This window comes from Gadus macrocephalus, chromosome 20 (genome assembly GCF_031168955.1).
Source record: "Gadus macrocephalus chromosome 20, ASM3116895v1".
NCBI classification, from domain to species: domain Eukaryota; kingdom Metazoa; phylum Chordata; class Actinopteri; order Gadiformes; family Gadidae; genus Gadus; species Gadus macrocephalus.
The window spans coordinates 22,591,417-22,615,053 of NC_082401.1; the positions used below are offsets into that span (position 1 = coordinate 22,591,417).

At 47.0% G+C, this 23,637-nt stretch overlaps 2 protein-coding genes across 3 annotated transcripts; one reads left to right on the top strand and one right to left on the bottom strand.

Moving 5' to 3' along the window:
* Positions 1-423: 423 nt before the first annotated feature.
* On the bottom strand, positions 424-19,425 carry LOC132449049 (TBC1 domain family member 8). The gene is made up of 20 exons (XM_060040631.1): positions 19,277-19,425; positions 17,324-17,434; positions 17,105-17,223; positions 16,707-16,935; positions 16,079-16,319; positions 12,305-12,516; positions 10,453-10,643; positions 9,772-9,927; positions 9,297-9,447; positions 7,748-7,962; positions 6,074-6,191; positions 5,556-5,841; positions 4,268-4,403; positions 3,839-3,937; positions 3,611-3,679; positions 3,106-3,358; positions 2,868-2,933; positions 2,337-2,423; positions 2,117-2,220; positions 424-1,930 (listed from the first exon to the last, which is right to left on the bottom strand). Exons 1-20 carry the CDS (start codon positions 19,401-19,403, stop codon positions 1,550-1,552), a joined length of 3,351 nt encoding a protein of 1,116 aa, XP_059896614.1. The 5' UTR covers positions 19,404-19,425; the 3' UTR covers positions 424-1,549.
* Positions 19,426-19,574: 149 nt separating this feature from the next.
* On the top strand, positions 19,575-23,596 carry pdcl3 (phosducin-like 3). Of its 2 annotated transcripts, none has more exons than XM_060040651.1 (6): positions 19,575-19,619; positions 21,645-21,765; positions 22,081-22,171; positions 22,643-22,786; positions 22,981-23,189; positions 23,446-23,596. In XM_060040651.1, exons 1-6 carry the CDS (start codon positions 19,581-19,583, stop codon positions 23,586-23,588), a joined length of 747 nt encoding a protein of 248 aa, XP_059896634.1. In that variant the 5' UTR covers positions 19,575-19,580; the 3' UTR covers positions 23,589-23,596. The 2 variants fall into 2 exon arrangements, with proteins under 2 accessions (XP_059896634.1, XP_059896635.1); XM_060040652.1 differs by lacking the exon at positions 19,575-19,619 and adding an exon at positions 20,797-20,953.
* Positions 23,597-23,637: the final 41 nt, after the last annotated feature.

The following is a 23,637-nucleotide window of genomic DNA, read 5'->3' on the forward strand; positions in this document are numbered from 1 at the left end:
TCCGATGCAGCATAGCATGCTTACTCTATGCTCCACAATCTATCTCCTGACCAGTATAGCACCTGAAATCCAACGACAATTAGTGGAGCACACTGAAGGATATCGAAACGTCTTGATTGTAGGAGTTTATTAATATTTTCACTAACCCCCTACACATGGTCATTGTTGTCGTTGTCAATTTAAATCTGAATTGTCAGACACGTAATCAAGACTTTTCATTCCTGTTCTTTGTGGTCCTAAGCTCTGCAGTGTTTTACCCAGGCTTGAACTAAAGACAGATACAGAACAAAAATACAGCTAATTGAGCGAATTGACTGTGTACTGTATATGTATCAACTAAATACTGATGTCCTATTATCATTTTATGCTACTTTGAGGAAATATATTAGCAAACCAACTTGTAATACACCACGAACATGGGAATGATTTTCGGTTTGTTTTATTGTGTAACAACACATGTGACATTTTTGACAATCTAGCTGAGGTCGTACTATCACTAACCATTCTTGACATGATTGTGTTCCATGATGAGGTGTACCCATTATTGTCCTACTAGTCAAAGTAGTTAAGGGAATAAATACTCGTAAAGTTATCAGGCACAGGAGAGCTCATTGCCGTTGTTCAGTTTGAATGTTGTCCTCAAAAGAACATTTTGACACATGGAACCAGAACAGCAGACGGACTAACAGGCACAGATTCAGTATCACAGCTTTCTTCTCAGGCACAACTGCAACATTTGGCAGTAAATATATGGATAATAAACACTGAACCCTGGTCTAGATGAAGATTAGGCAATGTAGGAGAAAGTAATTGTTCCCGTTTTGTCAGGGAGATGCAGGCGGAAAATGTTGATTTACATTATGTAAAACAGGTAGAAGGCATTAAAAAGGAAAACAATTAAAGTACAAAATATAGTAATATAATATCCTGACATTTGGTGTGTATCATCTCAGCTTGTTTCTTAAAAAGTGGCAAAAATGAAAGCTAATTAGTTTCACATTCAGCAGTAGCGTTAGTTGTGTACTGTTTTCTGATTGGTGGACGTAGCAGAGACATGATGGGATGGATTCAAGGGCTTTAGTTTAAATGAAGTCACTGTTCTGTCGTCAAACCTTCCCAGAGTTATGCACACTGGAGTGGCACACTTTAGAAATGCTAACTGGACCAATTTAAGAGCCAAGGAACCCTTCTTTACACAACCGATGAAGCATACCCTAATGAGGGCAATCCCAGTAGAAGGCACCAGTACTCAGGCATTGGACAGGAGTTGTACATTTGGTTGGATTCAGTATCTTTCCATGTTTGTATTGTTGGAGCTCCACAGCTGAGCTCCGAATCTCTGCCATCTTGCAGCCCTAGCTCCCACCTAGCAGCCACCAGCTCCCCAAATGGCCTCTGGATGGTCAACCCTCCAGAACACATTCAAGACCAGGGGTCTTTGCTACATGGTGCAGGCTAGGTTTACTCTCAGCGTTGGATTGGTCGGCCAGGTGTGGCCTCCGACGGGGTCCTACCAGGGAAGGTTCCAGCGATCGGCGAGATGATTGGCTCAGCGATTGAGGGCCAGTATGGCGGCCCTCTGGTGGTACTGGACCTCCTTGGCCTGGGAGATCTTAGCCGCCAGGTCCACAGGCTTCTCAAAGAAGAACACCAGAGGGGCTTCAGTCAGCAGGGAGGCCAGGATCTGGGCGAAGCTCACCATCCAGTCCCCCTCCCCCTCCTCCTGCTGGGTCACTGCCACTTCCTGTCCAAGCCCCGCCTCTTCCTGGTCGCTGAGCTCCGACCCCAGGCGGTGGCGCCCGCGGTGGCCCACCTCGCCGATCTGCAGCACCAGGCTTGTAACCGTGGCGATGGCCTGGAAGAGCTCGCTCTCGCCGGGGTCACCGTGGAACATGCTGTACAACGTCTTGCAGAACTGGATGAACTCACGCTGGGCCAGAAAAGGAAGGTCACATGATCAGAAAGATGTGTGAACTTTTATTGTGAAATGCAAAAAAAAATTTTTTGCATCTGAGTAATGAGTGGAGTGTGTGCTTTTATTGTGAAAGGCTATTACGTGGTTAGTGTCTGTTGAATGAGGAAATTGTTGCTTTTATTGTGAAGTAGTGTGATATACCTGGTTCATGAGTGGAAGTGGTTTTTCCGCATCCTTCTCCTTCATTAGGTCCTTCAACATGCGCTTCAGTTGCTCCTGGTAGTCTGTCACCTCCTCTGATACCACTGACCACGGGACGACAGTAAACAGAGCGGCCATCAAGAAGGGGTTTGGTTCAGACAGCACAGCGACAGCTCATTCAGTCATTCACAAGTCAATGTTATTATTCCAGTCGACATACCTGGGGGACGGTCCACATACAGCGGTCTGTTGGTGGACACCACGGGACCCTTCATCCCACGGCAGTCTTCCTCCGTCTCAGTCAGCGCTGGGAGAACACACACACACACACACACACACACACACACAAGGTTATCTCCTTTCCAGGATCTACACACAACACGTCTGAAGTCGGAATCCATAAATGTGTTTCCTGGTGTTGTGTATTACATGATGGACTGTGTAACCTGGTTGACTGTGATACCTAGTTGAGTGTGTTACCTGGTTGACTGTGATACCTAGTTGAGTGTGTTACCTGGTTGACTGTGATACCTAGTTGAGTGTGTAACCTGGTTGACTGTGATACCTAGTTGAGTGTGTTACCTGGTTGACTGTGATACCTAGTTGAGTGTGTTACCTGGTTGACTGTGATACCTAGTTGAGTGTGTTGCCCGGTGGAGTGTGTTATACCATGGATAGTGATACATGATGAAGTGTGTGTTACCTGGTTGAGTGTGTTAACCGGTGGGATGTAATCTGTTGGGAGGGTTACCTGGTGGAATGTGTAGGCAGTAGAGCAGTCTTATCCTCTCGTTCAGATCCTCGCAGTAAAGTGTGTCTGAAAAAGAAATAGAGCAACTTAAGCACACAGGTAGCATTGGTCATATTGATGCAGCATTCATATCTTTCAAAGCCAACAGGCTAAACTAGCCAGCCAGCTAATGTCAGCCAGCAACAAGCTTACATATCTAGCCGGCAGTCTACCATGCCTACACCGCAGGCTAACTTACCGAGCCAGCCGGCAAACTCTCTGAAGGTGACGAGGTTGTCCTTGTCCTGGTCCAGCAGGTTGAAGGTGCGGTTGGCCACGGTGTCACTGTGCTGCTGCTCACACAGCCAGGGCACCAGCAGGCCGTACAGGCTCTGGAACTGGGCGCGGCCCAGACGGTACTGCTCCTGGTAGGGCCTCCCCGGGTCGTGGTGCTGTAGAGCCAGCGCTGCACCACCGCCCTCCCCCCAGTAGAGGGTGATGAAGTGCTCTGTCTGGGGGGGATGAGGAGGGAGGAGATGGAGAGATAGATGGATATAAGTAGAGAGAGGAGGAGATAAAGAGAGGGAAGAGAGAATTGTACTTACAATAAATACACAAATATATCAATACAGACCTACACAAATGGGGTTTACATTGACCCGTGTCGCTGTGAAGCATTGTTCCCCCTGAAGAAGATAGTTAATTGATCTATTATTTAAGTGATCTGGTTTCCTTCAGATAATGTATGGGAACAGAAACAGTACCTTGAAGAGGTCGTAGAGGTCAGCCAGGTCCTCAGGGGAGATGGACACCTCAGGGGTTACGACCCTCAGCTGTGGGGGGGGGGGGGGGGGGGAGGAGGAGTTCAGTGCTTTATTGGGCCAGGTCAAACATACGAGAGTCAGAATGGAAAGTGAGTGAAGAGGAGGATAACAGAGGAGATGGAAGAAGAGAGAGATGGAACAGGAGTCAGGAGGAGGAGGAAGTCCTACTGTGTTCTCTTTGCTGGTGTCTTCATGGGCCTGCAGAACGAGGATTCTGTGTCGACACCGGAGTCTCTCTAGCTGTCTCACCGACAGATCTCCGAATTTCTGGTGACACACAAACACACCACAGTCAGAACACACACAATGCAATCTAAATGAAACACAACAAGATCAAAAGAAAAAAGATCTGTGCTCCAACCAACAGCAGTACACATAATTAGAACAACAAAACAAATGTTTAAAAATGAGTGTATTTATCTAATAATTTACATATATATATGTTGATACTGGCCAATAAAATAAACGTGCTTAATCAAGACATATGTACACAGCAGTATTTGTGCAGTAAATGTACTCTACCCGTTTATGATTCTAAGCCAACCTAAAAGTGAGACTGAATCCTATCACATTCCGGACGGAGGAGTCGAGTGCTACCTGGTAGGAGTCCATGAGGAGGTCTGTGATGACGGGGGGTCTAGTGGGGGAGATGATGATGCTGTTCTCCTCCATCGCAGGTGGTGAAAGAGGTGGAGAAACCGGCTCCTCCTCAAGCTTCACCTGGTCCAGAAAACTAAACCCACCAAACAGGACAGGTGTTATAAGCTCCTCCCACATACAGAGGTGTTATAATATCAGCTCCTTCCACAGACAGGTGTTATATCAGCTCTTAAGATCCTCCCACATATAGGTGTTATAATATCAGATGTTAAGCTCCACCAACATACAGGTATTAAAATGTCAGATGTTAAGCTCCTCCCACAGACAGCTGTTATAATTTCAGCTCTTGAAGGGAAACTTCACCCATTTCCATTAAGCTTTGTATCATTAGAATACCACTCATATTTTTGAATGGTCGTGCATCATTCCCTTATTTTCTGGAGAGACTGGAGAGATCCGTATCGATCTCCAACACTTCCTGTTTAAGATGACGCAATATGACGATTTTTGCGTAGAAGTAAATAGGAAGTGTAAGAGGGGAGGATTCTCGTGAGACTACAAGCACAAGGGGGTGGGACCCGCTAGATCAGCGGGAGTGGCCAGCGAAGCTGCGCATCGTGGTGCATGGTGGGAGTTGTTGTCTTCAAACCACAAGCGCCAAAAAGTCACTTTCTGCCTTTTCTCAGTGAAGACGGCACCACCAAATTATTATTCGACTACATATAGGACCCAATTTCAATACATATTCATGCCTCCACCGGTGAAATGCTCCTTTAAGCTCCTCCGACAGACAGGTGTTATAATATCAGCCCTTAAGCTCCTCCCACATACAGGTGTTATAATATCAGCTCTTAAGCTCCTCCCACATACAGGTGTTATAATAACAGCTCTTAAGCTCCTCCCACAGACAGGTGTTTTAATATCAGAAGTTAAGCTCCTCCCACATACAGGTGTTATAATATCAGACGTTAAGCTCCTCCCACATACCGGTGTCATAATGTCAGCTCTTAGCTCCTCCCATATACAGGTGTTATAATATCGGACGTTAAGCTCCTCCCACATAAAGGTGTTATAATATCTGACTTTAGCTCCTCCCATACAGGTGTAATAATATCAGACGTTAAGCTCCTCCCACATACAGGTGACTCTTAATGCTTGGGCAGAGTCCTTAATTAATCTTGAAGGAAATATTAACAATAATCACAAAGAAAAATACTATGTTCTGTAATAGCCTGTTTGACAGTCTAACAAGCTTAGGCCGCGGTTTAAACCACAATGGAGTTACCTGCTGAGCACCATGAGGGCTTGTCCCTCGTCGGAGCTGGCACTGAGCTGCGACGCGTTTGCCTGCATCACAGCCAGGCCCAGCTGGAAGACAGCCTGGATGCCCTGGGAGAAGAAGCAGTCCAGCACGCAGAGGGCGCTGGGGAAGGGCAGCACACTGAGGAAGAGGGTGAGGAACCAGGACAGGGACAGGGACGACAGCGACGACAGGTCCGGGATCTGCTCCGCCAGCTCAGGGAGACGTTCCCGGATCAGCTCCTCAAACACAGACTGGTCAACCTGGGCTCCTGTAGGGGTCACAGAGATCAGAGGTCAGGCCAGGGACACAGACCTCTGGCACGGACACACTACTATGTTCAAACTCCTAGTATAACCAGTAGTAAGCTGTGGTTGTACCGGGCATCTCCCATTGTCCACCAGTAGAATAATCTAACTTAACTAATTGAACAAAATGCATGTAATGTTTGTTAAACTTGTTTACTGTGTTTCTTTGTGTGGGTTTGACCCCTGACCCCTCACCTATGACCCTGCGGTTGAAATAGTCGGGCAGCATCCTCTCACAGACAGCGACCAACAGCCAGAAGGCCTCCTCCTCCCGGCAGTACAGCAGCAGCACCGACGCCACGATGTTCATAGACTAGCGACACAGAGGTCACAAGGTCAGCACAAGGTTGGTGTTCATAGACTAGAGACACAGAGGTCACAAGGTCAGCACAAGGTGGGTGTTCATTGACTAGAGACACAGAGGTCATAAGGTCAGCACAAGGTGGGTGTTCATTGACTAGCGACACAGAGGTCACAAGGTTAGCACAAGGTGGGTGTTCATTGACTAGAGACACAGAGGTCATAAGGTCAGCACAAGGTGGGTGTTCATTGACTAGAGACACAGAGGTCACAAGGTCAGCACAAGGTGGGTGTTCATAGACTAGAGACACATAGGTCATAAGGTCAGCACAAGGTGGGTCTTCATAGACTAGAGACACAGAGGTCATAAGGTCAGCACAAGGTGGGTCTTCATAGACTAGGGACACGGAGGTCATAAGGTCAGCACCAGTTGGACTAGAGGTCAGTTGTGAGAGGTGCATGATGTGCAGAAGGATGGATGTGGGGGGCAGGAGGTTGGGTGTGTAGTTGTTTGGGTGTAGAGGGTGGGTGTAGAGGGTGGGTGTAGAGGGTGGGTGTGGAGGGTTGGGTGTAGAGGGTGGGTGTAGAGGGTGGGTGTAGAGGGTGGGTGTGGGGTTGGGTGTAGAGGGTGGGTGTGGGGGGTGGGTGTAGAGGGTGGGTGTGGAGGGTGGGTGTAGAGGGTGGGTGTAGAGGGTGGGTGTAGAGGGTGGGTGTAGAGGGTGGGTGTGGGGGTTGGGTGTAGAGGGTGGGTGTAGAGGGTGGGTGTAGAGGGTGGGTGTAGAGGGTGGGTGTAGAGGGTGGGTGTGGGGTTGGGTGTAGAGGGTGGGTGTAGAGGGTGGGTGTAGAGGGTGGGTGTAGAGGGTGGGTGTGGGGTTGGGTGTAGAGGGTGGGTGTAGAGGGTGGGTGTAGAGGGTGGGTGTAGAGGGTGGGTGTGGGGGTTGGGTGTAGAGGGTGGGTGTAGAGGGTGGGTGTGGAGGGTGGGTGTAGAGGGTGGGTGTAGAGGGTGGGTGTAGAGGGTGGGTGTAGAGGGTGGGTGTGGAGGGTGGGTGTAGAGGGTGGGTGTAGAGGGTGGGTGTGGGGTTGGGTGTAGAGGGTGGGTGTAGAGGGTGGGTGTAGAGGGTGGGTGTAGAGGGTGGGTGTAGAGGGTGGGTGTAGAGGGTGGGTGTAGAGGGTGGGTGTGGGGTTGGGTGTGGGGTTGGGTGTGGAGGGTGGGTGTGGGGTTGGGTGTGGGGTTGGGTGTAGAGGGTGGGTGTGGGGGTTGGGTGTAGAGGGTGGGTGTGGGGGTTGGGTGTAGAGGGTTGGGTGTAGAGGGTGGGTGTAGAGGGTGGGTGTAGAGGGTGGGTGTGGGGGTTGGGTGTAGAGGGTTGGGTGTAGAGGGTGGGTGTAGAGGGTGGGTGTAGAGGGTGGGTGTGGGGTTGGGTGTAGAGGGTGGGTGTGGGGTTGGGTGTGGGGGTTGGGTGAGGGGTTGGGTGTAGAGGGTGGGTGAGGGCCAGGTTGGATGACGGTGTGCATCGAAGTCCCATGGGGGTGTAACTGTCCATAGTGGATGGGGGGGGGGGGGTGGTCTACCTGGCAGTATCCGATCTTGGGGTTGCGGTGGGCGTAGGCGGTGAGCACCCTCCGGAGGGCGGCGATGCCGGTGGGGTTCTGGAAGGCGGGGTGGTCAGGGAGAGAGCGGTGGAGGTCCCTCTCGATCTCCTCTGTGGCCAGGGTGCTCTGGCCCATGGCCCGCTGCACCAGGTCGGTGTAGTAACCCTGGTGGGAGGCCAGCTCCGTCGCCGCGCCTGCACACAGGAACACACCGTTCCTTACCGAGAACACATGGGCCGGCCTGGGCCGAACCACACCCGGAAACACACCGTCACTCACGCCATACAAATGAAACCTTGACCGCGTCTTTGCGGGGACGGGGGTTTCACGTCGGCGTGTCTGTCACCGTGTCAGCCAGGTACAGGCGACGAGTGCAATAGCATGTTTGACCTACAGAGGGAGTCTTCTCTTCTTGAAGGCATGTCAGGGTTTGGTTCTTCTTGATGACTCTTTCAGTCTGCCAGACAGACAGACTAGTTCACGTTCATGACATTCTGACGCCATGACAACATGTTCTCACAACGTTATCTTAGTTGTTTTTGCTCGCTATGCATTACGTTTTACATGTCAGTACGTGTCTGCCTCTTATGGCAGCTATTGCCCTCCTAACCGTTCTCGTCTGTGTTCCTTCTCAAGGTTTCTTCCCTCTGGGTCAGGGGAGTTTTGCCTTTGAATCTAAGAGAGACTTAGGGTAAGAGAGTGTTGTATATAATGTGGGGCCCATGAAGCCCTTTGAGACTGTAACTGTGCTGTAGAGGCGCTATTACAATAGACTTGACTTAACCACGTCACCACGCTGTGTTTATAACATTGTAAACCTGCTTAGAGTATCCCATGTTCTGTGAATAAATAACCAAAGGACGACAAGGGACAAGTGTTTTTAACTGTGTAAAGAAATCAGATACTGGTTGCTAAGCAACACCTGACAAACAACACTTGATAAGCAGCGGTTTTAGAGACAGAGCAGCCCCTCTCCCTACCATATGCTTAATGCTGCTATTCAGGTTTTTTTGGATGACATCAGGTGTACAGAGTCATGTCCCGACATGATCCATCTCCATAGAAACCAAAGTCTACTTTATTGCACAACTCACAGCATGGGAATATCCACACACACGTACCCACACACAGGAAGATACTACTTGAAGATAGTAATGTAGAGAAAGAGATAGAGGACGAAGGAGAGAAAGAGAGAGGGACAGATACAGAAAGATGAAGAGATGGGGGCACGGAGAGAGACTTTTGATGAAGTGTCTTCGCCTAACAGTTCCAAACGCAGGTAGCATCATTTGGTAGCCGCAAAAATGCATTTTAGAATACTCTTCAAGGGACGCCGGTGTGGAAGTGTGTGTGCATATGTGGACGAACATATCTAGTTGTCGAAGTGGTACGACACGCACGCACGCACGCACGCACGCACGCACGCACGCACGCACGCACGCACGCACGCACGCACGCACGCACGCACGCACGCACGCACGCACGCACGCACGCACACACACACACACACACAGGCAGCAGCTGTTACCAGATAGGGTCATCCAAAGGTCTCCTCTCAGTGAGTCTGGGATCCCCATAGCAACCAGCCTGTCCATCCTGTCGGTGCGGAACATGTGGACGCCGCGTCCGAACTCACTGAAGTGATCCTCCCACAGCAGCAGCAGACGCTCCTCCATACTCTGCACACACAATCACACGTATATTAATACACACATACATTGAACCATTGTTACACACATACAAACAAACACACATGAACGCCATGTGATCAGCATTCAAATCAGGTAATAGCTTTCCTGTGAGAATTACAATCAAATCGATATTAGAATTAGACTACACTGGTCTAGATGAGTCTAGATTAGGTTTGATAGGTTGTATTCAACTAGATTACGATCAGAAAAATAGAACGCATACACAAATAAAACCAGTCCGGGTCAGTCTAACCCTTCGACACTCGGCCCCACTGGGTTTTCCATGGAGGACTCTTGGTAAAGGGCGTGTACCTTGCTGTGGAGGTTGTTATCTCCATGGAGCCCGTGGTTGAAGGCGGTCATAAGGGCCTCTGTGTTGACGGTGTTGCGCAGCACGTGCTCCTCCACCTCCTCCTCGTCGGAGCAGCCCGTGTCATAGTAGAAGGTGTAGTAGGGTGTCTGGGGGCTCTGGAAGGGAGACACCAGGGTCAGAGATGGTCTCAAGGGTTCCCTATAGGGTTTGGCAGACTTTATACATTGGTTGGAATCTCTTAAGTTTGATTCACAAAAACTGGATTTTGTCATTTTATTAATCATGCAAAAACACCTTTTAAGGTCACATTTTGCGAGGTCTGTGTATGTATTGTAACTTATATAATATAGTATAATTATCGTTCACAATTTTCAGACTTAGGGTAAGAGAGTGTTGTATATAATGTGGGGCCCATGAAGCCCTTTGAGACTGTAACTGTGATTAAGAGGCACTATTACAATTGATTCACAACTATTTCAGTAGGGAGACAATCAGGCGACCTAAAAAACCTAAACCTTATTAAAAGCGTACCCTGAGGAACTTTACTAAATGGAAAACCACCAGGAAAAGAATCATGCACTTTCATATGAAGGTTTCCTTAAATAATGCTATGTTCCATACCTAGAACATTAGTACCCACTATACTTCACTCAGAGGGAGGAAGCTGTGTACGTACGTACCAGTGGTTTCCGGGCAGGTTTGTTGGCATACATGGAGTGTTTCCACTGCAGCGCTCTGAGCCGGTCGTTGAGGCTGACCACCAGGTCGTCTCTGTCCTGCAGCTCGATGAACTGGAAGGCCTTCTTACTTCGAATGCTCACTATCACCGGGTTGGGCAGCGGGCTGGAGCTCTCGGCCTTCTCTATCGACAGTACCTGGTCACAACAGACATCAGGAAAGTGCTTTAACGATCAGCGGGGGTACCTTCTGGAATGTGATAAGGTTATCGCAGCAACTTCTACCCTCCTAGCCATCGCTTAAAGGAGGGATTCCTTCCCTTGGCTCTTCCTTCTCATGGTTTGTGGGTGCTGGGGAGTTCCTACTTACTCTGGCACATGCTTCTGGCCCCCCACTCAAATTCAGACCAATTTCCAGCAGACCTGGACTAGGTCGGGCCAATCTCAAACATTTATGTAACATGTTTAATATGATGACTATACAGGGAGTGCCCTATAGGAGAGTTGCGTTTATGTAACGCATTTGGTTGCTCTGAATGGTTGGAGGTCTGATCGATTGTGTCCAGAGCCACAGGTTCTGACAGTTGATTACGCCCCTTTTAAATCCAAAATGTACTGAGAGGTTCCAGACCAATACTCATTTGAGAACGGGTCTGGCAATGTCAGGCTAGCAATTTGGTGAAGTGTTTATGAGGTATGTTGGGCTTTTCATTAATGAGCCGTTTAACCGAGCTCCTGGCACCGACTGGTCACAAAAAAAACAGAAGTAGGGGAGCTAAGTCCAGGACACTGGCTTTGTACCAGCATGGCTGTCTAAGCCACCAAAGTCCCTTTGGTGCCTTGAAATTAATTTATTAGAAAATTAATGTTATTAATGTTCTAATTGTCAACATATTTAAAGGTATGGTGCGGTAAAATATGGTATGTTGGGGTAATAATACAACATTGATTTTCATTAATAAAATAGGAATTATGTGCCCACATTTCTGAGTCATGTGTTCCTCTCTGTGTGTGTGTTAAGCACACCGAGAGAGATCCTGTGTTAAGAAGGATGTGTGAACGTCCAGGTGTCACTACTGATGCCCCTAGATGACTAACTGTCACCGGTACAGAGTTCACTTCAGACAAAACCTGAGACACCGTGTTTCATTTTTAAAACCACTGTGTGTTAGGCTTTAACCAGTTTGTTGAACAACCCGTATTATTGATACAGCAAATAATACATATATCACTTCCCCTTGGGAAATCTCATGGGAAGAAAAACTGGTTTGTGAGGGAGAAAGTGGGGCAGGCCGGGTAAATGAGTAACCATAATCTCCTGAAAACAATAATCTCCACTTCCAGCAAGGCCGACAAGACGCCTCTGAACACAAATAACCGTACAGACAAGGAAATGAACTTAAAATGGTCACACACCATGTCCTGACTATCTACCCCTGTTCATATCTAGGACAAATCATGCCGTGACGACTGTGTGACCTTTACGGGTTGCTCTGACATCTAGGGACGCACCGTGTGAGTCTCAAGAGGTTGTTTATAACCAGGCGTGTTTAGATAGCTGAAGCAGGTGTATGGTAGGGTCCAGATTTGTTACTTCAGCCAGAGGTAGGGTCAGTCCTAGGTACTACAGACAGAGCTAAAGTAAGGTGTGCTATAATAGTGTGTTTAGGTAACTCAGACTGAGGTAAATTGGGTTATAGGGGAGTATATAGGACAGCTACCTCATACAGGGGCACGGTGTGTGACATGTGTGTTATAAGTGTGTCCAAGTCCCTCAGACAGTTATTGCGTGTCATAAGTGGTTCCAGGTGCTTCGGACGGGTGCAGGGAGTGTGATGGGGCTTCTAGGGTTCAGGTACCTCACAGAGGGGTATGAGCAGCAGACAGGTGCCCTCCCCCCGGCCGGAGAAGCCCAGGTAGCTGTCGGTGGCGTAGAGGGTCCCGGCCGTGTGCGCGCGGGCGTGGGGGGCCCACACGGAGCAGGAGGCCACCTCGTGGAGCCGCTCGGCCCGGGGCAGCCAGAACAGAGCCAGGACGTAGTCCCTCAGAGCCTGCTCCTCCAGAACCCTGGGGGGGGACAGAGAGTCAGGCCCCGGGATACTTAAGACCAAACGGCTTGTGACCAAATAAAACGCTGCATTGGGCTTTGATCACATACATACAAAATGAAAACACAAAGTCCACAAAAGGAACTCATTTTATTTATATGCCAGATTGAGACGGGGTGGCACTCGGGGGGGCTGGTCCGATGTTGGGCATGTGCTGCCCCAGCGCCCCTCTGTTCAGACTGTAGCACACGGTGCACACGGTGTAGCAGAAAACATTACATTTCGACGTTTAGCAGCTTTACCCAATGGGTCCTACAACAAGTGAGGCTGAACAAACAAAGTACAAAATCACAACTATAAAACATGATAGTGCTTTGCTCCTTTGTTTTTTTGCAATATCGGCAGTGCAGACAATTATAATAGATAAACAGTAGATACAGTAACAGTATTTATATAGTAGATTCAACTATAGTGATCTCCCTCAACTTTGTATCTCTGCCAACTAGAAGTAATTCCTTGGCCCTCATCGCTATCCATCTTGACGTTTTATAAGAGAGAGAGCAGAGAAGAACCATGGCCCAGAGCCCCGGGACAGAACCCTACCCCCGGGACACACCCCTACCCCCAGCCACAGCTCATGGAAGGAAGGGGGGGGGGGGTAAGAAGTTACATTTTTAAACATGGAAGTGACCTAAATATCCCTAGAATCCTTCTACTCCAGATAAACAACCAATACACAAGTTTATAGTTAGAGTCGGAATAAGATGTAGAGAATTGAAGCCTAACATAATAAATAAACATATAATAGATTATAAAACTACAAAGAATACACAAAGAAAATATTTGTATATACACATTAAGTGTAGTATAAATGTATATGCAAATGAATTATTTATGCAAAAAATAAATGTATGATTATTGACAGAAGGAATGCCCTACAAACGGAAGCCCGGGTTAATGCAGAACTACAAGGCACTCTCCCATGACTGAGTATCAGATGAAAACTGGAGAAACTAAACTATTAACTAGGTTAAGGGCCAGACGTGCATGCTAATTTACAAGGTGGGGTTGCTGTGAAGGTTTCAGCCATGGATTGTAGCTGAAGTAACAGCTGATAGAGAGCCGAGTCAGTACCAGTTATCCACCCATCTTCCCGTAGCTAAGAATACATTTGAATCAATGTAGCTGTGCTTTGGTAGTTCCTCTCCATCGTGTAATCTATTTTGTTTCCTGTTGTTCCCCATGACTAAACTGATGGTGGTATTTTAAAATGATCTCCAATCTCACAAGGACACAGCTCTATGCAAAGAGTTATGGACAAGTTTGGACCACAGGTGGCTCTTTGCACGACTTGACTCAACCAGCTGATAGTCTGATAAAAGAAAGTACTATGACTTTTGCGCAGACAGACATACACATGCTTGTTCTTGGCTATGTAATTATTCACACCTTCGGCCGTCTGTCCAGCTCAGACAGGGAGTTCCTTCATTAGATCAGGATACGGTCATCACGAATCCCACAGATCTAATAATAAACCCGTCCTGAACAATGAGTGTCAGGCGGCCTCTACGACCAGCACGACACCCAACACACAAAGAGGAAACGGAAGAGCAAACCAAAGAGCTCAACAATGAATAAACACACAGGGAAGAGGCTCAACAACTGCAGCGGACCCCGGCACAGCCCAATGCTCTGTCCGTATTAAAAGTGTTGTTTTTTCAACCTTTCGAAAGGTTCATCGTATGTAAGAGCTGGTTTTCTCTAGACTCCAGGGAGTCATCATGCTTGGAAACAAACGTCTCTTCCCTCCCAAACACTTTGACCACAGGTTTACCTGACAACACCAACCGCTCTCCTCCTCCTTGTCTGCAACCTCTGCCCCCCCCCACTCAACCTCCTCCTCCTCCTTGTCCTCCACCTCATCCCTCCTACTCTTCCACCTCCTCCTCTCCCACCTAATTTTTGTCTTCCTTGTCCTTCTCCTTCCCTTGCTGACCCTCATCCCCATCTTCCTCCTCCAAGCAGTTGACATCTGTTAACTAGTTGGTTAAACAGTTATTTCTAGGTAGCTAACCCCATTATCCACATGTTTGACTCTGAATGTTTTCCATAGTTCTCTAATTTTATCTGGGCCCTCAATGTGTGGTAATCTCTCGGTTCTGTTCTTCATTCACTGTCATAGATAAAATTGGTTGGTTATTCTCAGTTCTTATTTTCAATGTAAGTTTTACTTACTTTTACTGGTGGCATTCAATTTCAATGTAGAGCATTTAGCAGACGCTTTATCCAGAGCGACTTACAACCCTTTGTACCGGAGCAGTTAGGGTTGGGCGTCCTGCCACCTCAGTACTCAACTAGGAGGCACTTGGGATTGAACTAGCAACCTGCAACCCGCTTATCCTCCTGAGCTAATTCGACCCCACAGTACGTCTACAGCATTGGTTCTCAAAGTGCGGCCCGCGGAATCATTCCTGGCGGCCCGCAATGACATACATAATTATGTAAGTTATAAAAAAAAATAAAAAACTTTTTTTTTTTTTTTTTAATCAATATTAATTTAAACAAATATAAAGAAATATAAAGAGAAAATTCGACTCTCTCTAGCTTTCAATTAAATCCTTTTACATTTTTTAGTTTTAATCCGGCTGTACATTACTTTGAAAGGGTGAACCTCAGTTTCATGATTTAGACCTCACTTGACCTCCCTCCCAGAGGTCCACGGTGCGGGTGCAATGTTTTTTCTCACCACTGGGATGCTGACGGAGTATCCCGCCAACATTTTTTTTCCTTTGGCGGCCCTCAGTCAAATTTTGGGTTCCTAAATTGGCCCTCGGTTGTCAAAACTTTGAGAACCCCTGGTCTACAGTATACTATAGGTAGAAACCCAGAACTTTATATATTTATTATTTTAGTTATTTAAACATCTGATCAAATGCAGTGATGTGCTCTACTGGTAGTCAAGGCTGACTTGCTGATGCTGACGGTATTTTGCAGAAGGAAGTGGTCACCTCTAACACATTTCGTATTTAATCTAGAAAATATTTTGCAGAGTGGACCAGACTACTTTAAATTATATTTGATTAGTCAAATTAGATCACAGATTAGATTAGAGTAGATGATAGCATAGGCAACCTGATGCTTACCTCTTAGTAATTGAGTGCAGGCTGCTGCAGCATGCAGTACAGCTCCAGATTAGATTGAATAGAATTAAAGATACAATTACAGTAGATTACATTAGATTACAGAAGGGTCGATTAGATTACAGTAGATTGGATTACAGATTAGATTTGACTAGGTGTTGACCTCTTGGTGATGCTTGCGGGGTACTGTAGTGTGCAGTCCCACTCCAGATTACATTAAACTGCATTTTATAGATTATAGATGATATTACAGTTGATTCAATCACAATAGATTGGATTAGATTATAGATTGTGATTAGTGAGGCCATCATACTATATTAAACCCGACGGTGACCTCTGGATCTCAGGTGCGTTCATGGCAACAGCAGCAAGCGGTCCGACCCCAGATGCGATTGGATGGCAGTACAGTACGGACCCGACGACAGTAGCAGAGTCGCTCACCTCTTGGTCATGCGGGCCGGCTGCTGCAGCGAGCGGTCCAGCTCCAGGCCCTCGCTGTCCAGCAGCCTCCGCAGGGCGATGTCGGCCAGCTGGGCCACGAGCCCAAAGGCCTCGTCCAGGTTCAGGAACATGGAGAAGTCCCGCTGCCGCTGCCTGGTGCCCACCCGCACCACCTCCGTCATCAGGCCCGCAGACACACGCTCCACCCGTCTCACCTCCGCCCACGGCACCACAAACCTTACTACGGGGAGGGCAGAAGGGTTGAAGGTCAACCTCACAATGTCGCTAATATCACTACAAACGGTCAAAAGGACAAATCTTACAGTGGGGGCTACGATTTAACAGCAGGTCAAAGGTAAATCTTTACAGTGGAGATACGATTTATTAAGCTACAAGGTCAAACATTAATGGTACCATATTTAATTGAACTACAGCAGGTCAAAGTTTAGGCCTCTTAGTGGTACTAGCGAGTATCTATAGTTATTATATATAAGAACCACGATCAACTCTTTGTACACTTGGCGCTTACATTTCGGATGATGATTCAGATTCTGAATAATAATTTATATTTGTTTTATTAGCGTGTTTCTACAAAGGAGGCTAGGGGGGACATAGTTGCGGTACAGACCTTCCTTGCCCAGCAGGAAGGAGTAGAATGCCATGTGATTGGTGCTGAGGTACAGTACGCCCTGGCGTGGGACCCGGCCCTTCCAGCAGCAGCAGGGGAACTGCGCCACCAGCACCTCCTGTGGCGGGAGGCCGAAGTGCAGCTTGAACTTCTGGAGCGCCTCCCGGAAGCGCTCCGGGTCCTCCTCCTGGGCCGTCTGTCGACCCCGCGCCTCCTGCGCTATCAGACCCTGCAGAGGAGGACAGGAGAGCGGAGAGGGCGAGGGATATCGAGGAGGAAACCAACAGCATCCGTCACGACAAGGTAACAATCCTCTGGTACCAACAGAGAAGACTGTGTTTGGGTGTGACCACGGTGTGATTAATGAGAATACGTTTGCGCTTGCAGTACGACCTCACCTTGACCTTCCCTTTAACGAAGCTGGAGATGTCGACCTTGTTCTCGAAAACCGAGAGCAAGTGGAGAACATTGTGGTTCAGCCAGTCCCAGTGGCGGCTGACCTCCTCTATGGTGGCCCCTAGAGGACAAAACCCCCAGACAGCAGTCAACTACATCAGGCCGTCAATACCGTAGATGAACAGGAATATGGGTGTAGCAGACAGAGAGACGGGTCGTACCACTAGCGATGACCCAGCTGACCTGGGAGGAGGGGACCTGGTGGAGGATCCTGAAGGGCGTGACCCTGGCGTTGGAGTCCAGCATCGTGTCCAGCGCGCCCACCAGGAGACCTGCCATAAATCACAGGATATGATGTCACAATCACACCGGACAGGAAATGGTATCATCTAGGGCTTGGTGACAAAACACCAAAAGGGTACCAACCAAAAGAGTTTGGTACATGTTTTATTATTTATGTTGATAGAAATGCTAGCGATCATTCAGTTAATAACAGCCATTGCTTTTTGCGGGGAGCAATAAAAACATTAGAATAAAGTGAAATAAACAAAATAATAACATCAAAATCCGCTTTGCAAATACCCCCCCCCCCCCCCCCCCTGCATTTCCTGACATCGGTCAACACACCGCACTGTTAATCAAGATCTCTAATAGTATTAAATACTTGACACTTTCGAGATAGTAATTGTGTAAGAGACCACTATTGTGTAAGAGACCACTATTACAAACGTTGCTACTACGACCTTTAAAACATCTTGGAAATATGAGTCGTTTGATAATTGTCGGCTCCCAGTCTGGTCTGGTCTGTGATATTTAAAGTATGTGTATTTATAGGGCCGAAATTATATTAAACTACAGTACAGTATGTGTATTGACAGTCCTGCACCATAGAATACCCCTCTAGCTGCTGTGGTATCCGAATGTTCTGTCTGGGAAACAAAAAGTACACCTAATCTAATCTTAAACTAATCTGTATGTTTGCAAAAAAAGTCCAACTGTTGAACTACATTTGAACATGTCTATATTAAACAACATAATGTCGGTTTACACTCTATTTCCAGTCCAGTCTACCAGTGTACAAGGTTTAGAGTCCCAGATGTTGGGGATCACTGGTGCTCCCACGTCGACGGTGGGAGCTACAGAGATGTGAAGCCAGCCGGTCTTTTGTTTCTCACACATCAACAGGATTTATATGTTGTTTCTTGTTCCTTTCCTGCACCATAGAATACCCCTCTAGCTGTATGTGGTCATCGTCTAACGCATGCACTCCCTTCCTTGTGAGTACAGGTAATAGATCAGCCTGTTGTAATGGTTCCGGGCCGGGACTCGATCAGAGGTGCAGACAGAGTCAAAGTCACACAGTTAAGATAAAAGTGAGTGGAAACATACTCAGAGAATGAAAAAGTAGAGAGTTTAAATGTACTCTAATTAGCTGCACAGTACAGAGCCGATGTATAGAGCCTATAGAGCTGGGATGGGGTTTCCATAGTAGCAGAGTGATGAAACTGAATCACAGAATAATGTAATAACGTTTTTATGTAATAAAGCTGCTCTGGCCTGAACTCAGCTCACATGTCACTGGAAAGCCCAGAAAGTCCCAGAACAGTACTGTACAGTAGGTGGTTAGAGCTTGGAGAATATAATAGGAAGTTGTCAGTAAGTTCCTCAGTTTCTCAGCAAGGTAAATTCACAGAGGATGTGATGACTGAAACAAGATCACAAGCACGCACTCACACACACACACACACACACACACACACACACACACACACACACACACACACACACACACACACACACACACACACACACACACACACACACACACACACACACACACACACACACACACACACACACACACACACACACACACACACACACACACACACACACGCACGCCTGATCAACAGGTAGTCAACGACCCAATAACAGTCGCCCCTACTTTACTGTTTAGACATAGTGATATATCCTGTTCCCAAGACGGAAAAGCTCCCAGAAGATAAACGCTCATCGGCGGCGGGGGGGGGGAGGGTGGAAAGCACCGAAAGCGGGACAGACAACAATGTAGAGAAGAATGTAGCCAATAATCGTGAGAAGACCAGGTGTTTGCTTGGTGGCCCTGATGCCACATGAGAAGGGTGTTGGTTAGGGTTTTGTCTTGGTTTGTTTACCTGAGAGTTTGCCCCCAGAGTCTCCGTGTCCTCGGCGTCGCTGCAGGAGGAAGAAATCGTTGCTTCTCTCCGTCACCCAAAGCTTCAGCGCGTTTTTCAGCAAAACTTCCTCTGGATTCAGCCACATGATCCACGGCCAGGCCGGACACCCGGCAGGTCGATGCTGTGTTGTGGTGTTTAAAAAACAAACAGACCCACCGGAGGATTTAAAGGGAGAAGGAGACGCGGTTTGCGGAGCTCTGGGCGTCCCGCAGTGATGCACTTTCTCCGCTCATGGTTTCACTCACGCTCTCTGTGGAAGTGGATGTCTAGTATGCAGAAGTACAGTCAACCATGGGTGTGTGTAAGTAGTACACACAACAGCCAGTGGCGACTTATTTCCGCATTTTCTCCAAGCTCTCATTCCCTCTGTTCCGGGCGAGGGCTCGCGGTCGGGTTGTGATTGGCTTATTCTCATGATACCGGCATCATGATTACCATGCATGTATAATAAGATGTGTATAACCATTATCACTCATGGGTGTCTGATCACTTATAGGACTGTTGGTCACACCCTGTATCGGAATCTACATCTGCATACTCACCTGAGCAGCCTCTTACCTGATCACATATTTTATTCAAGAGTTTAAGTCTTCATTAAAATGAACTGACAATGAGTGTGCGAATGTAAATATGAACCTTTGACCTACAAGCCCAAATATTGTAGTAGGATAATTATAACGGCCAAAGTGGAATAACAGGGAGAAAAACGAAAAATAAGAGGATTCAACTAAAGATGTCGTGAGGGCCATTGATTAGATGATGAAGTTCATTCGCGAAGATTACAGTGGAAACAATTGAATACATTACATCATTAGGCTAAGTATGACTTCACAGTAACTGTATTGAAAGAAACTCATGTAATTTTTGAATGAGGAAAAGTTTAATTAGAACAGGAAAATGGATCCTGATTAGATCATGGTAAATTTACCATGATTAACGGGCATGTTTTTCTAATGTAGTTGGATAGGAAAAACGTTCTTAAAGAGAGTGGTTGTCATTGCTACATACCCTGACTACACTATCTTTATCACAAAACAAACATTGGTGAATCTTGTGCTGTGCGTGCGTGTGGTGTGTGCGTGTATGTACGTGTGTGTGTGTGGGGGAGGGGGGGGGGGCGTGAGTGCGTGTGTGTGTGTGTGTGTGTGTGTGTGTGTGTGTGTGTGTGTGTGTGTGTGTGTGTGTGTGTGTGTGTGTGTGTGTGTGTGTGTGTGTGTGTCTGTGTGTCTGTGTGTCTGTGTGTGCGTGATGATTGACGGCTCCCTCTGAGGTATATACAGCTGTCTCCCTTTCAGCTGCTTCAGACTGAACGTAGCGCTCCCTCTCCTTGTATGGTCATATTGAGGCGTAAGGCGGAAGTCAATGCGACGTTTATTATTGTCCCCCCCAAAATAGGTTCCTAATCTCTTAAACGAAGATAACATACATAAAACATAAAAAAAACATAGTTCAGGACAATATGGTATAGTTATTCTGTTTTAATATAACATGTATTAAATCTAGCTTCTTAAATACATGTTTCGATGATAGGGCCGAATTGTGGTGGTGGTGTTGCGTCGGAGGCAGTCAGGGGGCAGTCCATGTGTTTCCGGTAGTTGGGTGGTTTCTGATCTCAGCTCTTCTGTCAAAATGCAGGTCAGTAATGGTTAAAGTACGAATCTAACACGCTCTTGTTAGTTCTGGGGCGTTAATCTAACAAAGGTTGACCATTTGATAGAAGTGTTTACAGCTGTGGTGATATTACTGTTAGTATGAATGTTTTATCTCAGCTCTCTGGTTCAGCTGTGCAGCAAAACAGTGAATAGAAACGGTTGATATTACGCACTATTCTTACCAAAATACCAATTCACTTTAGTTAATCGGTCAATTGTATGGCATTATCTTTACTTCCTTAAAAGTAAAACACATTACTTGGCGATCTGTTCCGTCATTGTAAATGGAGAATTAAAGCGATGTAGGAATATTGTTCTCTCTATTATTCGGTCGGGTTTTTGGAATGTGGGTTTAATTCAGATTTCTGCTTCCTGAACCGTTACGCATTGGCCACTAGTATGCTGCTGACGGCGCTACTGGGCAGCCTAATGCCACTCGGCCAATATAACTTCCAAGGATTTTTTGTGCAATATTAATGGATTCAGATTACTTAGCATTCCCGAAGGAAATCTTTTGTCACAGTTGCGCTGCTCAAGATAAAACAATTTAAGGAAAATAGAGAATACAAAATATGAGTAAAAAAAAGAATAGTCGACTAGATAAGCAAAAATTCCGAATAGTTAAATCGGATTGAGGACTATGGGGGTTTAAAGGTGCTCGGTTTTGTCCCCAGGACCCAAATGAGGACACTGAGTGGAACGACATCCTTCGGCGCAAGGGGGTCCTCCCTCCCAAGGAGATCATCAAGGATGAGGAGGAGGAGGCGGCGCTGGCCCGAGAGCAGCAGTCCATCGGTATGGCAACCAGGATGCTCACGGTCGTCCAATTCGTTTTTGTGAAAATGTCATGTTAGACTGCACATTTTGTCATCAGACCTCTATATGAGAGCTCTTTAGAAATATTTTTGCTATTTTAAATTGTTTAAGATTATTTGTTTTTATATTTCTTTGTTTTTATTGCCTTTTTCGTAAAGTTTGTTTGAGTTTCTAGGAAGGCACTTTATAAATACAATTTATAATCTTGTATAAACCTTTTGCTGTTGTATTTCTACAAAGGTTCTGCACTACTAATACTAGCATGATCCTGACCCTGGTTTTCTGTTTCTGTAGTGAAGACCTACGAGAGCATGAGTCTGCAGGAGCTGGAGGAGAATGAAGACGAGTTCAGTGATGAAGACGAATCAGCTATGGAGATGTACCGGTAAGATCAGCGGTCAGCAAAGGAAGCTGGTCTGTTTGGATTCAATGGAATTATGTAGACTGGACTAAAATGAACTCGACTAATGTTACCTAAACTAGTTTAAACAGAACAGTTATCACAAAACAAGGCAAAAAATAGGCTACGCTACAAATATCAGTCCAGACTGATCTAAGTGTCATCCTAAACCTAGACTAATATGAATAAAACAAGGTTAACATAGTTTAGTCACAACAGGACTTGAAGCAGCCTGAAGTCACCGGTCAGGAAGTCAAGTCGGTGAACAAACCCTCTTCGGTTTGGTTTTCCAGTGCTGCACATTTCATTCCAGAAACATCATTAATCTTAAAGCCTACCGGGCTTTAAGATTAAAGTAATCACGTGGGAATCGCACAACATAATCTGTTGCACACTTGACACATGAATGATGATAAGCGTGTTGGGAGAGAGCGTTGACCGGGTGGTTCTCTGCAGACAGAAGCGTCTGGCGGAGTGGAAGGCCACACAGCTGAAGAACGTGTTCGGATCACTGGAGGAGATCTCGGGTCAGGACTACGTCAAGGAGGTGAACCAGGCTGGAGAGGGCATCTGGGTGGTGCTGCACCTCTACAAACAGGGGTGAGACTGCTAGCCTTAACAGACTACAACCTGGCGAGCAACATGGGACTCTATATGACTCATTGCGTCAGCGTGCTATACCTTGGCAAGCAATGTTTAATATGGTTAGTTATATGTAGGCTGCGGATAGAGTAAGAGAAAGCAGTGCCTCATAGGACCAATCACTTAATATATTACCCTTCCCTGTTTCCCAGCATACCTCTGTGCACACTGATCAACCAGCACCTGGCGGAGCTGGCCAGGAAGTTCCCCCAGGCTAAATTCCTCAAGTCCATCTCCACCACCTGCATCCCCAACTACCCCGACCGCAACCTGCCCACAGTGTTCGTCTACCACGAGGGGGAGATGAAGGCTCAGTTCATTGGCCCCCTCGTCTTCGGGGGCATGAACCTCAAGGCTGACGGTAGGACCAGAGAGAGTGAGAGTGAGAGTGTGAGTGTGAGTGAGAGTGAGAGCGCGCTCTTAATACTTAATATTTTCTTAACATAATTAGAAAATACTTAATATAATTGGCGCGAACCCCTACTTGGCTGTGAAATGCCACATAGTGCCGCCGGAAAGAGAGCATGGCGGCACAGCGCCACTGTTACATTCTTCTGGGAGAACCCTGTGATAAATAGCAACGAGTTTGATCATGTGACTTGTGTCTGTCCAATCAGAGCTCGAGTGGAGGTTAGCAGAGTCCGGCGCCATCAAGACAGACCTGGAGGAGAACCCCAAGAAACAGATCCAGGACCATCTGATGAGCTCCATCAGGTCCTCACTGCCCACGGGCAGAGACAGCGAATCGGACGACGACTAGTGTGATCACATGGGAGGAAGGCTAGTTGTGTGTTGAGATTAACGTTAAC